The 17,145-nt window shown below is 42.8% G+C and overlaps 1 protein-coding gene across 1 annotated transcript in view; it reads right to left on the reverse strand.

The window, feature by feature from the left end:
• Positions 1-2,478: 2,478 nt before the first annotated feature.
• The window catches only part of LOC307249905 (growth/differentiation factor 11-like), a gene marked incomplete at both ends in the record, with an annotated part of 41,065 nt that continues 26,398 nt past the window's right edge, over positions 2,479-17,145 (reverse strand). Inside the window, one exon of the mRNA XM_080026802.1 lies at positions 2,479-2,859. Within this exon, the coding sequence (XP_079882928.1) occupies positions 2,479-2,859 (381 nt within the window). The remainder of the gene's footprint in view (positions 2,860-17,145) is intronic.

Genomic DNA, 17,145 nt, shown 5'->3' on the forward strand with positions numbered 1-17,145 from the left:
TTAAAGTTGGTGGACGGGCCATTTCCAGTTAAAGCATTCTATGTTCATTGATCCAGACACTTGTTATACACATGACTTATCACCCAAAGTAGGCTAGGAGGCCTTTCAGGCCACTGGTACAGTTTGTCCAGGTTCCAGATTGGATAGAAGTGTGTGAGTGTATGGACAGGCCCCCGCTTCAGACACAAGTCAGGAAAGCGTGATGGTATCAAAAAGAAGTGATAACCTCTCTAGTTTATAGGGCAGCGTATTGATGCCACCAGGGAAATGAAAATAATAAATCAGTTTAACATTATAACATAAGCTTTTTTCTCGTTATAACGTGATACGTTTCTCGTTCCAACATGATAATGCAATATGTATCACGTTTTAACATGATCCAGATCACGTTATGACCAGATACTGATCTATTAGTTTTGTTTCCCAAGTGGCATCGATATGCTGCCGTAGGTTTATCACCAGACGCTTGAATATTTTTTTTTTAATCCTATACAGTACAAGCTCTCTTTTGCTTGGTAAAACACAAACAACACTTTACCTCCTCACTCAATGAACGTCCCATAGTGCAAAATTTATTGTTGGTAAGGTAGAGTGCCCCAAAAAAGGTTTTTACACCCCCCTTTTCTTTTTTCTTTTTAATATATATACATATATCATTTATATATAATGTCAGAAGGCTCTTCCTTTATCCAACAGCATAGTGCTTTCGTTTACAACAAAAGGATATCTTTGCTTTGACATCCAGGAGACAAAGACAAACTTCAAGCGTACACTAATCTACTCTGTGTTCAAGCACTAACAATATTTTCTCCATTACGATAACAACGGTGCAGTTGAGGTTGAGTTGGATGGGGGCATTTCAAAACCCAATCTATTGTTCTCTAGACTAAAGTCAGTGGTTGAGTTACATTCTCTTGATTATTATTTTTTTTTGCGAGTTATGTGGTTTGTTGTGATTAAGAAAAGCTATTACCTCTGTGTACGGTACTGCAGTTAAATGATGTTGCATCTTTTCTGAAACTATTATTGAGAAAAAAGGAATGAACTGGGCTCGATATGAGCGATGAAGCTACTGTGTTTCATAATGTACATGTATCTTTTTATACAGATTTGAACACTGCTTTAAGTATGAGTGTGTAAACTTCTAGTGACAATACTGATATCATGTTTGTGCTGTTCTCAGCTCAATAATTCACTCAAGGTTAGAGCAGAGTGAAAATATCCTGACACAATTTTTTACACCGTTTGATTCTCAGGGAAAGGAATTTGCTTTTTTTCTGTTTTCTTTTTATTACTTGCTCAGTCCCAGGCCTCTTCAAGTTATGAAACAGCACATTTACCTCTCAGTTTGAAACATTTAATGCAAAAAGTTGTTAAAGTGTATTTTTTTGTTACATTGAAGAAAAGGAAATCTGTCGGGTCCTAGTCATGTCTGCTCCTCCTCTGGTGCGGAACGACTTCAGGGTGCTACATTACAGTACTGTTTTAGACTTCAGTGTGCAAGTAAAACCTAAGTCTTTATTATTTACTTTTTGCGGTAGTAGTAGTAGCCATATGGGTTTCACTGATTGGCCTTGAAAGATGGACTTAAAATAGTATGACCTCTTCTCTCCCCTTTCCTTTCTGCTTTTTACAGGACTACAAATAAAAAAAGATCAAAGTAACTGTGAAAGGTTTCGTAGATACTCGAGAATGTCACACTTGGGTGTTATACATTAATAGAGGGTATAGGTTTGGTTTTGGATCTCCTCAACACTTTACATCTCTAGAACACATCTCTAAACATCTGTAAACAACATTTTGGATTTATACTAAGGGTACTTCTAATGGAAAACCCTTTGCACATCAGCATGGGTTTTGTTCCTTTTTTGTTCAAGTGATAGATTGCAAAATAATTCTGATCGTGTCCCCTTGCAAACGTTTTGGTGGATCAAATCTCACCCGTAAGTAAGTGTATCTGTGAAATTAAGTATTTCCAAACTCACTTTAGGACTGAAATTGCTTTTTTAGAAACATTGTAAATGCTCATGTCTCCTGTCATCTCGATCGACTAACCTGGACATTGCACAAAGATGCCGTTTAAAAAAAACAAAATCTTTAAAACCCACAAAACTAACACGTACTCTATAACATAGTTTTGTCTCTTTACCGTTTTCTGAAGCTGCTTCACAAGGACAGCCTCTTTAAATCATTCATAATGTACTGTATTTCCATCACTCAGTCCTTTTTTTGATTCATCTTTCATTTATAACTTTTTGTTTTTTGTGTTTTTTTGTGTTTGTTTTTTTATGTTTGTTTTTACAGTTAGAATCAATTTAATAACTGGAATGGAAACTCAGTGGGATGATTTTGTGGCTGAGCAAAAGTGAATTCTGGTGCAGAGGAGTGGGTTCTGGTGCCAGGGGAGAGCTCCGTAAGGGTTTTGGGTGGTTTGATGCCATGGTGGCTGTACACAAGTGTGTGCATCTCCCCTGCAGCCTAAGAGCAGCCACATCTATCCACCACCATCCCGGGGATTTTGCCGTGTATGATCTGCTGCTTGTCATTGAAGTAGAGCATGTTAATGGGGGACATCTTGGTCGGGGTGCAGCAGGGCCCCGCGGAGCCTCGGGGGTTGGCGTGCTGCACCAGATGGGTGTGCGGGTACTTCTGCATGAACATATACTCGCACTGGCCGGAGCAATAGTTGGCTTTATAGCGTTTTGGTGCAATGATCCAGTCCCAGCCAAACGCCTCGAAATCCACAGTGAGAGGGTAGCGACAGCAGCGGGACTCGGTGGAGTGTTCGTCGCAGTCCAGGCCCAGGTTTCTCCGAGAACGTTTGGTCGTCTCGAGGACCTTCACTTCCAGGAACGGCTGCTGATATCAGGGGGGGAGGAGAGGCAGGACAGAGAGAAAGAGGTGGTTATAAGAGAACAACTACATGGCTGACATATATCAGTTGAGGAAATTATTACGGACAAAAGTTAATTATTTTGTCCGCAGACCGAATATTACCATATGTCGCCACTCAATGTTATTTAAAAGGTGGAGTCAGTGATTCTAGAGAAAGCTTGTTGACAAAATAAATTTTTGTCAAACTCAGTGAATATCGCCTCACAATCCCCCAACTGGTTTTAATACACATCCTAGGCTCTGTAAATGGGTATGTAAACAAAGAGTATGTTAACAAATGGGGGCCCACAGTAGCTAGCCACATGCCTGTTTTGTTTTTCAGCGCGCTCACAGTATGCTCAGGTAGCGGATCGTAAGGGGATATATTTACTGATTTTGACGAAAAGTAATTTTGACAACAAGCATTCTCCAGAATCGCTGACTCCACCTTTAATGTCTTACAGGATCAGGCCCGGTTCTAGACAGTTAGATTAGGGTGGGCCTGTAGAAATTTTAGGTGGGCACACTGGGCAGAGAGACCGAAGATGCGAGCGCGCGCAAGCCGGAATTTTTTGCCCTTGTAAGATCTCTGCGTCTGATTTTTGGCACATTTACTGTGAATTGTGTAGAACACAATATGCAAATAAACTTTGAGTGTTGCTGTGTGGGAGATTTGATTCTTGCATGTTTTTTTTCAACATAATGTATCTTTTTTTTATCGCAGTATTAACTGTAGGCAGCCTGAGCTGATTGAAGAGAAAGCTTTGGGACTGGGCAACCTGGATGGTGGTAGTCCAGAGCTATATACTATACACATAGATATATAGTATTTCCACTATTGGCTCCAATGTCCAGCTGGGTGAAAATAGTAGCCAGCCGAGGTCACAACTCTGTTAGGGGGGTCCGGGGGTATGCCCCCCGGGAGATTTTTTTTACCTTTTTAAAGTGAAATGCATGAATCTGGTGCACTTTGAGAGGAAAATTAAGAGGCTAAATCTGAGGAATTTTGTGTGAACAAATAATTTGGAGACACTGGGTCGGATGAATTAGAAGCTATTGAAGAAAGACACATGGATTTTCCATAGAAATATAAATTTGAAATAATATAAAAATATTATGCAGGGTCCTCTGGGATGGGCTTGGTGCTCTTTTTCTTTTACGGGACATATTCTGTAATATAATGAATTCATTTAAATGCAGTGAGAGGAACGAAGCAGAATAACTCTATTGTCCAGTTATCTTTTTTTCCACAGACGAGGCTGAAATAGGCTATAGACTATACACAGTGCATGGGCAACTGAGGGCAGCCCCATTTTCAAATATTTTTAAATAAACTCAATACTAACTGTGCATGCCATGGACTTGAACGTGACGTGATCAGTTAACCTCGGATTACCTCCCAGATGAACTGATTCAATTATTAAGCTATTAACTATCTACCAAAACATTGTATTCCTTTTATTGTATGATAATTTACATTTACATTATATGATGTTGATATCAAACACACAAACTAAAAAAAAAACAAAATAAAAAAATAAATTGGGGGGGCCCCCTGGCAGTCGGGACCCTAAGCAACCGCTCATTTCGCTTATGCCTCGGGCCGGCTCTGCTGACCAGTGACCACTATAAGCGGGTGGGTAACTTGGAGGCAGGCTGTCCTGCCCACCCAATAATACAATTAGAAGCAATGCATGGTAATGGTATATTCTTTAGTATTAATTAATTGTCTGAATTTTATTTGACATTTTCTTGGACATCGAATGAACAGGTCCGTCCGATAGAGGGTCTGGACTTCCACCTAAAAAAAAAAAAAAAAAAAAAGTTTATTTTATTTTAATTTTTTGATTGTGTGGGCACAGCCCACATTTGGGTGGGCACGGCCCACCCTGGCCCCTGGCTACCGCTGGCCCTGAAGCAGAGAATACAGTACGGTGTGCAAGATCAGCATCAGCCCCTGGGCCGAATGGAGTACCGTATAAGCTTTATAAGAATGCTCCAGATGTTCTATGCTATCTTTGGATGCTCATGAGGATAGTGTGGCAGAAGGGAGTGATACCTAAGGCGTGGCGAAGGGCTGGAGGTGTGCTAGTTCCCAAGGAGAAGGATGCAGCAGATATCAGTCAATTCCGACCAATATGCCTTCTCAACGTTGAAGGGAAAATCTTTTTCAGCATGATCGAAAAGAGGCTGTCCACTTACCTGGTGAAGAATAAATACATTGATACATCCGTGCAGAAGGCCGGTATTTCTGGGTTCTCTGGTTGCTTGGAGCATTCCAGTATGATATGGCACCAGATCCAAGCTGCGAAGAAGGAGAAAAGAGGCCTCAATGTCACCTTCCTTGACCTGGCCAATGCCTTTGGATCAGTTCCCCATAACCTCCTCTGGGAATCCTTCAACTTCTTCCATGTTCCATCATCCATCACTACCTTAGTGAAAGCCTATTTCAAAGACCTGCAGCTGTGCTTCACAACGGCCGACTATACAACCTCATGGTAGCGCCTAGAAGTAGGCATCATGGCAGGCTGTACAATCTCACCCTTGGCCTTCACAATGGCCATGCAGGTCATCATCAGAGCCTCAAGGTGGGTGGTGGGGGGTGAGCGAACTAAGAACGGGACCCGTCTTCCACCTATCCGAGCATACATGGATGACATGACCAATCTGACCACTACTGCAGCATGCACCAGGCGGCTACTTGGAAAACTGCAAGAGAACATCAAGTGGGCCCGGAGGAAAATCAAGCCAAGCAAGTCACGAAGCATCTCAATAGTCAAGCGAAAGCTTAAAAACGTGAAGTTTTGCATTGGTGAAGACCCAATACCTACGGTATCTGACCAACCCATCAAAAGCCTGGGCAGATGGTACGACGCAAGCCTCAGGGACAAAGACCAAGTGCAGCAAATAAGTCAGGATATCACCAACAGTCTGGAAAACATCAACAAGACACTGCTGCCAGGGAAGCTTAAGCTCTGGTGCCTGCAATTTGGTCTTCTCCCCCGGGTAATGTGGCCGCTCACAATCTACGAGGTCCTTATAACAACTGTGGAGAAGATGGAGCGAACCATGACTTCATTTGTGAATAACTGGCTTGGGCTCCCACGCTGTCTAACTAACATCAGCATCTATGGCAAAGGGGTCCTTGAACTGCCTATCACAAGCCTTACTGAAGAGTACAAGTGCTCTAATGTGAGACTCCATATGACTTTGAAGGACTCCAGAGACCAGACCATCAGCAATGCTGTACCAAACCTGTTAACTGGACGGAAATGGACATCATCCGATGCGGCGCAACATGCTACGTCAGCCCTGAAGCACAACGACATTGTGGGGCATGTCCAGCTGGGAAGAGGACATGCCCCAAGGGACATGCAGCAAGTAAGCCAACTTGGCGTAAGGCCTCAACGTCAGAGAGGAGGAAAATGGTGGTAGAGGAGGTGCGCCGTCAAGAGGAGTCTAAAAGAAGTGCGAAGGCCGTCTCTCTTGTCAAGCAGGGACAATGGATGAGGTGGGAAGGCCTGGAGAGGAGAAAGATCAGCTGGAGGGAGCTCTGGGAAATGGAGGCAAGCAACATCAGCTTCGTCATCAGAGCCACCTATGATGTCCTCACATCTCCAAAAAACCTCAACCAGTGGTATGGCGAGGACCCAACCTGTGCCCTCTGCCCAACCCCAGCGACTCTCAAACACATCTTGACCGGTTGTAAGACCAGCCTCACACAAGGCCGCTACACCTGGAGACACAACCAGGTCCTCAAGAATCTGGCAGCAGCTCTAGAGAGCAAAAGGAATACCACAAACTCCCTGGCCCTGATTTATCAATTTTGCGTGGAAACTGGTGCAGATTCTGGCGCAAATACCTCCCTACGCCAGGTGTCGCGTGGTATTTATCAAACAGTCGTATCTCGCTAATCTCAGCGTACGCCAGGCCATTATTGATAAATGCGGCGGATGAAAACGAGCGTATCACGCCCCTATATTTTCTCAGTTTAGAGGCCTCGCCCAGAGGTTTTACGACATGGATATGCGCAATACGGCACTTCCCTGAAGTAGAAATTGACAGAATAACAGCGAAAGTAGAATAAAAAAGAGTTTCATTTCGGAGCATTAGCCTACAAGCAGCATCAAAGAACGACAGAAGGCAGCAGTTAGGAAGGAAATAACTGCTGCGGTCAACAGCGTTGGTGTTGACTCAAAATCGCCACTAAAAAAAGCGTGTTGCTGTTCTGAAATGCAACCAACTGGGGGTGCGGGGCTGCGGGCATAATATAAGTGGTGGAGGAGAAAAAGACGCACCAACTGTCCGATAATGGTCCCCATAAAATAAATACACGTCTGCAGAGATTTGAATGATTAGAATGTATTGGCCCTTTTATATAGCACTATTCAAAAGGGTTTTAAAAACTAAAAATAACACATTTAGCGTTTTACTGTATGACAGCATGCGCTTGGCACGAGTGGTCAGCCCGGCCGTCAGCTGCACAAGCCGACCCGGCAGCGATCAGCTGTGAGAGCGCCCACCGTCCTGCTCCACCAGCAGATAGGAACAGCGTGCCGGTTAACGGTGGAAATAAATCGCTCGCTTTAGCATCAATGACACATTAAAAGAGGAACTAACATCTACAAAGTGCGTCAAATAAATAAAATGTTAAGCTGAATGTTGTGCCGTGTATTTTTTAGTATCATAAAGAGCAGTCTAGGTCTACTACATATTTAATACTTAGGCTAACATTTTGAATGAATGCAGCCCCCGTGCCTCAGTGTCCCCCCAGCTGCTCCAAGTCGAAGATAACTGCCCTTACGCAGTCCCATGCAGCCCTCCTAAGTGGCCGGTGTGCGCACTATTGAATCAGCTCTCCTACTCAGTTGCACACCATAAGCTGCTCATTTTTAAGTGATTAATATCTTTATTTCGGTCTTATTTGCACTGCATTTGTATTATCTTCTAATAATTGTCCAACAAAGTCATCGGCTACCCGGCACAGCCTGCACTGCGAGTCCAAGCTGTTTTTAAATTTGCGTACACGAGCTGAGAGCTGGCGTGGGATTTGAGCGTACCCTACGCTCACGTCCATATTGATAAATGCCGAGATTTGCGTGGAAATGTACGTACACCCATTTTTCTGGTCTACGCAAGATTGATAAATGAGGGCCCCTGCCTCTGAGAACAACAAATTACATCACGGCACCATCATTCATCCGAGAGGGACAGAAAAAGCACAGCCATCCCCCTTCCAAACCAGAAACTGGGCAGCTAGCCAAGGCCCGGGATTGGAAGATGCTAGTTGATATTGGCCAGCAACTTATCTTTCCACCTGAGATTGCAGCCACCACCCTTAGACCAGACTTGGTACTCTGGTCCCCGTCACTGAAGTCTGTCAACATCATAGAGCTCACAGTTCCATGGGAGAATTCAACTGAAGAGGCCTATGAGTGCAAGAAACTGCGCTACACAGAACTGGCAGCAGACGCGCAGCAACGAGGATGGAATTCGAAAATCTATCCAGTTGAAGTGGGATGTAGAGGTTTTGTGGCTTCTTCAACAATCAGGTTGCTGAAAGACCTTGGCATCCATGGACAGGCTCTGCGACAGACAATAAGATCAGTCTCTGAAGCGGCCGAAAGAAGCAGCCAGTGGATCTGGATCAAGCGGAAGGACCCTTGCTGGGCTCATAACAGCAACATGACATGCTCAATAATCCCCACCCCCATCACCCACTTGAGAACCCAGGTCAGAGCCCTCCAGGAGGAGGGTGAACAAGGTATGCGGTCAGCTCTAGGCCTGACACAGGGAAGAGGACTTGCATAGTCCCGTGGGCTGCTCCAACAACCAGGAAATGTATTATGATTGGGCATGGGACACAAGCACAGGCTTGATCACCCTGTATCTGGCCACCATTGATGAGGGTGTCTAGTGATGAAAGGCCGAAACACCCACTGATTCGAAGGTACACTTCTGAGGATGTGTCCCGAAATTGACATCTGTCCCATATCAGTTCCCACGTCACTCAACATCAAGGCAAACCTCATGTGTGAGCATCAATACCATCTATTGGCACAACGGACAGTTAATTTCTCGCCCTGTGTATTTATGATTCTGATATGATATGTATGATGCTAGCTATAAGACACTTCACAGTCTTTTGTCAATTTTTGGAAAGCCTTTTTCAAACCAAAAGAGCAATGTTGACTCTTTAGACTGAACTTCTTCAAGCAGTTGTATCATTTATTGTCATAGTAACTCCTGCCAAAAACAAATAAACAATTTTGATCTAAAACAGGATCCCAAGAAGATTGGCTGTCATGTGTGTTGCTAAGGGTGATCCTAAATAAATCATATCAAATTAAATCAAACAGCTTAAAGGGGCAGTGTGTAACATTTTAAGTAATGAATTAACTTAAATCAATATCCTCATTCATAAATATGTCCTCGTTGGTGTAAAATCACCTCTGCCAATAATCTGAATTATCCTCCTGAGCGGAGAATTACAAATATTAATATTACACTTTGTACATTGAGCAGGCAAGTCTTATGGAAGAATCCATGTTTTTGGAATGTCATCAGGTGCATTGTTTAAAATGTAGAATTGTTCTTGTCCTTGAAGGCCACTGTAGCTTCTGTTATTATTCTAAAGGGTTGGGGTTACCCAGGGAGCGTTGCATTCTAGAACTTTGTAGAACTTTCTTGATGATGTCATATTACACACTGCACCTTTAAGGTAGGATATCCTATCGTTGAAAAGTGTTGACACCACCAGAGGTGTTTGGTCCGTAAACAATATGAAAAAACCCTACATGTTTCCATTTCATTATGTAACGTAGCTGTGTTGACTTTCTCTTATCGTGTCTGATACATCATGGCTTTTATGTTACCTTAAAGCTCCCAGAGGGATGGCTTCAGTCTCCGTGTATGTCTTAACTCAAAAACCATGGTCTGACTAGTACATATTGTCATGTCGACGCAAACGTGAAGAAAATCGGTAACTTCTGATAACCATGCAGGACTCTTATCTCTCATACGATGTCAAGTTATGTGCCTCTCTCTGTGTGTCTGTCAGTTTTCATAAATGACCTGTAAAGGTTAACAAGACCATCAGCGAGAACAACACTCTTTCTATATAGATATTATAATCATTTTATCTGATCGATTTCCCGGGAACTTGGACAAAACGATTTACAGCAGGCAGACCTAACATCTTGTAGACTAGCAGGAGGGGCCCTCAGATTTTCAGGTACCCCTAGCCGAGGTAGAACAAACCTCAACAATGATGTTTTTTATCTTTAGAATGTCCTGTTCATGAAATTGATTCTTGAGCATTTTTATCTTTGGGCGAAATGTGTTTTTTTGGTTATTCTTTAGAACTACTCCAGTCCCTGAAAAAGAGCCAAATTAGGCCATTCCGAATAGGGGAAATGTGACAAAAAGCCCATAACTTGGGAATGCTCACTCTTTTCTTCATCAGATTTGCTGAGGTACTAACCAGGTGTCTGTCCCACATCACCAAAAAGTTAAAATGTAATTTAGCAAAACATTTATTGATATAGGGTTCTGTATACATAGCTTTAGTTTAGGCGGAAATTGTACTTTTGTGGTGATAGGAAAAGAGGGTTCCTTTACTTTTCTCTCAAATATCACCAAAACATAAATCCCTACCAAATATACCATTTATGTATTGTCTAGGATGCTATTGAACAATAACCAGTGGTTGTATGAAGATATCTATTACAGTTCAATTTCTAATGAGATTTCTCCAGAAGTACTCCTGCACTGAAATAGCCAAATTAGGACATTCCGAATGGGGGATAGGTGGCATAATAGCCTATAGTCCAGCAGATATGTGAATGCATTGTGCTTTTTATGATACAAACATGAGCTTTGGCACACTGTTAGAGCATACCCTAAGGAAGATTTTTGGCTATAGGGCCATCGCCAATTTTTCATATGGCGCCCATGGCGGGCATTTTTAAAAATGGCCACCAGCAGCTGTTATAGTATCAGTAGCTTGGGTTGTAGAGCACCTAGGATCTTGATTATGGTGTCTAATCCTACATTTTCAAGGATGGACAAGGCAGTGGTGCTATTTAAAACATGCTAGAAAGTACCCAACTTCATATATCTGGCATTCAGGGAACACAATTAATTGTGATAAAACCTTCAAATATTAGCGGAGTTATGCATATTTTCATGAATTACAGAATCAGTTCATGAGTTGTATGCTGACCTTATATGCTTACAAGTAAATATCTATTTCAAAGCCTGACCAATACTTCAGTTTAGCCTGTTTGATAGGTGTAATTGCTATTTTATCCGTGTAACCCACTCTGAGTAAGTCAACATTGCTCTAGGTTCCGAAGGAGCTAAGTGATATAAACAGTTACCACAATGAAAGTACCAGGCAAGGTAAGTTACAAGTAGTAACTTTTACTCGCATAAAGTTGTAGGTAACACCCAAAAAACATATGCATATACATCATTTGAAAATAAAAACATGGGCCATTTAAAATAAACGAGTGTTGTCAATAGTCGTTTTAGTCTGTCTGTTTGTTGATCACTTCCGGTTAATCAATCATATGTCCCAAACAGTGACCAGCTTGGTAGGCAGCCCTCTTTCTGTATTGAATGAGTGCTGGTTGTGTTGGAAGTCCGTCAATTGATGAACCTTTCTGGGTGATGAGCGGCTTTCTTGCCTGATTGACAGATTCCTGGCTGCTGGTGCAACCATATAGCAATACAACACATCTCTTCAGAGGCTTCATCCAGTTGTCTATGGCAGCAAAGGCACAGAAGGCTTTTGTGACATCTTCAAAGATCCTCCATGTATCCCACGCAGTTTTCTTACCCCTGCCACCAAAAGATGACACTGTCACATCCATTAAAGGCATGGAACACCGGCAAGGCTATACATCGTTCTGGACCTAGTGCCGTTGCCATCTCGTGAGCTGCTAAATGCCGAAGGCTCCAAAGGCAACCCACAGCTCATTGATGTTGAGAGAGTGGGCTGCAGTCACTGCCAGTACTAACACATCTGTGTCAACTGTGCATATTGATACACTGTTATACCCTTACTCACAGCATCTCCAAGGTGCAGTAGGATGCGGGTATCAGCCTCCTTATGTGTGCATAGTGCAAGAACTTCTACATCTCGAGGCTGAGTGCAGAGGAGTTCAGCATGATGGTTGCTAATCACTTGTTTTTCAGTGTTGAGGTCTGTCAGGCCCTTCAGGGAGTTCGTAGAAGAGTTGAGCCGTCAAGTGCCATTCCTCAAAAATGGCCAGAGTTTTTGCGCATTGAAGACAACAAGGCTGAACTGTTCTCTTTCCTGGCATCTCTCTTGCTGCGTGTTTCCGCCTTTAGACTGTCAGGAAAATATTGATCGCACACAACATCCACTCTGTTGATATGCTCCAGCTTAGACAGGATGTATGGTGAGAACATCTTTTGTGCATATTTAGAAAAGGTCTAGGCAGCACCAGGTCGTAGCATGTTTACGAGACCAGCCCCATCAAGTATGTTGACCTGTACTATGGGGTTGGATTTGTTCACTTATGATGAAATCAGGGTTTCCAAACAGCCAATCAAGTCTGACTTGGATCCAGTTCTTAGCTTGCCCATTTGTGACAATGCCAGTGGACATGACTGGTTTTTCGTGCTAAATAAACTCATCCAGACTTCTATCACGTATCTGGGATACAATATAAAGCCTAGAGAACAGGGAGCAGTCACTCTTCAGGGATGAGAGCTGTTGTTGGGACCTGGACTTCTCTCGGACTGGAGGCCGGCTGAATAAAGGGAGGTTGTTCCTTTTGATGTTTCTTTGATTGGCTTTGTCTGGTTGACAGTGTCAATGACTGCTTAATCTGCAACATCCCTAGTATCAAGTACAAGAAGATCTACAGTGCTCTTTTCACAGAATGGATTGCCCATGTCTACACTCACTGACCACTTTATTAGGTACACCTGTTCAATTGCTTATATGGACCAAAAGCTAATCTTCCAATCACATGGCCGCAACTCGATGCATTTAGGTATGTGGACGTGGTCAAGACAAAATGCTGAAGTTAAAACTGAGCATCAGAATGGGGAAAAAGGGGGTTTAAGCGACTTTTAACATTGCATATTTGATGGTGCAAGGCAGGGTGGATCCATGCTTTCATGTTGTTTACTCCAAATTCTGACCCTACCATCTGACTTTCGCAACCAAATCAAGACTCATCAGAACAGGCAAGACTTTTCCAATATTTTATTGTCCTGTCTTCTGCTGCTGTAGCCCATCTGCTTCAAGGTTGGTTGCGTTTTGTGTTCAGAGATGGTATTCTGTATACCCTGGTTGTAACAAGTGGTTATTTGTTAGTGTATCAGTTAGTGTTGCCTTTCTATCATCAGCCAGTCTGCCCATCCTCCTCTGACCTCTGACTTCAACAAGGCATTTTCATCCACACAAATGCCGCTCACGGGATATTTTTTCTTTTTCGGACCATTCTCTGTAAGCCCTAGAGATGGTTGTGCATGAAAATCACAGTGGATCAGCAGTTTCTGAAATACTCAGACCAACACTTTTGGCACTATCAACGTTAACATGTTCAAAGTCACTTAAACCCCCTTTCTTCCCACTTCTGATGCTCGGTTTTAACTTCAATAAGTTGTCCTGTCCAGGTCTACATGCCTAAATGCATTGAGCTGCTGCTATGTGATTGGCTGATAAGTTATATGTGTTAACAAGAAAATTAACCACTATACCTAATAAAGTGGCCGGTGAGTGTATAGCGCTAGTTAGTTCTTTAACTTCTCTTGAAAACGCCAATTGTGCATGTTTGGTCTACTCGTGGTGCCAGGTGTCATTCTCCCTTCTCTTCTCAGTGGATGCCTCAAACTCTCCAACCACACTTGCCATCTCGGGGCCAGACACCATCCAGCGTCGCAGAGCTGCAGGGTTCTCTTTAAGTCCCACAACACCACCGCTTGGTCAAAAGCTGAGAGGCAGTGTGTTATTTTCTTCACATCAAAGTTTCCTTTCAGAAACTGCTCATGGACATCAGGATGTGTATTCTACAGTGAAATCATGCCACACAAGTGGACTGGTATTCATCTGGCATAGTGGGTGTGTCCCAAAGCAAAGAACCAAAGCACGATCTTGGTCAGGGCATCTATATAGAGTAGGAAGTTGGCCTCTCTTATTGATCGCACATTGATCATTTACTCTATTTCCAGCTGCAGGACAATGGACCAGAAGTGGAACTGGGGACATGACAAAGCTCTTTCACTACACCAGTCTTCCAAGGACAGAGGATTATGACCCTCCTCCAGGTCATTTTTGTACTCGGTGAAAGCCCTTTGCAGGAGAAGATATAGGCTGCTGGCTGTGACCTGATGAGCATGGCAGGGGCGTCACGTGACAGGCTTTCAGAAAGGAATCGGCTGTCCCTGTTGTAGCAACTCCAGCTTGAACAAGTGCTCTACACGCTACCTTCCAAGATGATGCCAAGTACCTTGAGTGCTGCCATCTTAATGTGGAAACCACCAAACATCACAATAAAGTTATCTTCACCATGAGCTGCTGGCCAAGTCCACTGGATTTGTTTTGCATATGAAGAGTACTTCTGGAGAAATCTCATTAGAAATTGAACTGTAATAGATATCTTCATACAACCACTGGTTATTGTTCAATAGCATCCTAGACAATACATAAATGGTATATTTGGTAGGGATTTATGTTTTGGTGATATTTGAGAGTAAAGTAAAGGAACCCTCTTTTCCTATCACCACAAAAGTACAATTTCCGCCTAAACTAAAGCTATGTATACAGAACCCTATATCAATAAATGTTTTGCTAAATTACATTTTAACTTTTTGGTGATGTGGGACAGACACCTGGTTAGTACCTCAGCAAATCTGATGAAGAAAAGAGTGAGCATTCCCAAGTTATGGGCTTTTTTGTCACATTTCCCCTATTCGGAATGGCCTAATTTGGCTCTTTGTCAGGGACTGGAGTAGCCTGGCTCCGCCCGCCCGCCTACTTCCGGCCAAACTTTATTTTCCCTTCAGTAGTCAGTCTGGGTGTACAGCGCATTTCCCAGATTCTCCGGAGAATCTACAGCCGTCCAATCAGCGAACAGAGCGAGTGGCTGAGAACGATGACGTCGAAGTCGCGCTCCAGTTTCAGTTGAATGCTGCATTCCTTTATACTCGGAAGAAGGAGATTTCCGACTTGGTAGTTCCGAGTTCCGACCTGTCTGTGTTCCAGTGCATCTGCTCGCGAAAGTATGGACGCCTAAAACCTTTCTCGTCCAAATAACTAAACGTTAGGCTCTAACAAGTTACTGTTGCCAGGTACCGGTAGATTCATATACTACAATATGTAGTGAAGTCGGAAATTTCCGAGTTCCCTGTCTAACTGGAACGCACCGTCAAAAGCCGGCTCATGACACACGTGACGACCAAACGTGATGCGATTGGTTGGCTAATCCAGAGTGGCACTGGGCAGATCCAATAGTTATAAACTTCAACAGACACCCGCCTCCAAGTGAGTGAACGTTTGCCAATTACAGCACTTCCAGACCTTCTGTACAAATGAAATGAAGTACGATGGTCTGGTTGGACCAGGCTAGGACTGGAGTAGTTCTAAAGAATAACCAAAAAAACACATTTCGCCCAAAGATAAAAATGCTCAAGAATCAATTTCATGAACAGGACATTCTAAAGATAAAAAAAATCATTGTTGAGGTTTGTTCTACCTCGGGTAGGGGTATCTCGAAAACTAAAGCCTTATTTGAGCACTTGCTGCTAGACTGTTGTGTTTCCCTAACTGTACTAAATATACTGGTGTTGTAAAAACACTACCAATTTCAACCAAAGGTGCCACTAGGATCAACAAAAACTGCAAGTTCTTCGTAGCCACTTATATGTTTTGGAGTTGGAGTTATCTGAATCAAGGGATTAAGGACTGAGAGTGTTGTATGCTCAGTGGCGACTGGTCATTAGGGGCACGTGGGGCGAAGTCCCACCTACTCTCACAAGTAAAAAAAGTAAAAAAAAAAAAAAAAATATATATATAGGGGAAGGTGGGGTGATTTGTGCGTTTTGGAAGTTGCAAAACCCCTTGTTTCTAGAAAACCGTGGAAGAAATTGGAAATGTGACCACATATTTAAGAAGAGCCATCCATTTGACTCATCCTGTAAAGAAGGGAGACACAAGGAATAAGATATAAGCACATTTAAGCTCAAAAAACTGTGTTTTGCCTTTCAAAGTAAAATTTCCATGATCAAGGTTTTTTGATTATTGTGTCTGAACAATTATAGACACGTTTGAAAACATTTGACACGTTTTAGTGCTTTGGTATGCTACACTTTGAGTCTATATAGTTAGCACAATGTCAACCCTAAATTGCTGCATCATGCCTATTATCCAAAATTCTGGGGATGGGGTGATTTGTGCGCAAGGGCCTGGGTGAGTTATAAGTAAGTAAGTAAGTAAAATGTATTTATAAAAGCACATTTATGACAGTTTGCACTGTCCAAAGTGCTGTACATAGTGCATTCAGTAGGTAAACAATGAAGGTACAATAACAATAACCAAAATAAAAGACGTAAAGCCCATACATCCACATAAACACAGATAGTAGTGCAGAGGTAAGATAGTTAATGGGGAGGAAACACCAGGGTGTACATATGGGTTTTGAGCCTTGATTTAAAGGCAGAAATGTAGGGGGAATCACATTTGTCAGGTGGCAGTTGGTTCCACAAGCACGGAGCAACTAGTGCAAAGTACATTTCTGAGAGTTGTGCCAGTGGCATGGCTGTATACGCTGGTCACCAAAAGAAAGTGATTGTCTACAGTAGCTCAGAAGAGAGTGACATCTCAATTCCACTTAACGACACCACTGATGAGAGTTCAGATGGCCAGAAAGATGATGATGGTGACTTTGTCATTGTGACACAATGACGCACAAATCACCCCACGTAGTGGGGTGATTTGTGCGTCAAGACAACTTTTTTTCCGAAAGCTATATTTCTTAAACAGTTTATTCCAGATCCAAAGTTTTTATTGCCAGGGATGCACAACATCCTGAACTATATGTACATATTTGAGTTGGAGACATAACTGTCAAGGCCTCACTTTAAAATCACTTTGAGTAAAAAGTTGCACAAATCACCCCACCTTCCCCTATAGGGGAGAGTGGCCTAAGTTGTGCATTTTGGAAGTTGTGCCACCCCTTGTTTCTAGAAAACCGTGGAAGAAATTGGAAATGTGACCACATATTTAAGAAGAGC

This window comes from Ammodytes marinus (assembly GCF_949987685.1).
Source record: "Ammodytes marinus genome assembly, chromosome: 4".
NCBI lineage: Eukaryota > Metazoa > Chordata > Actinopteri > Uranoscopiformes > Ammodytidae > Ammodytes > Ammodytes marinus.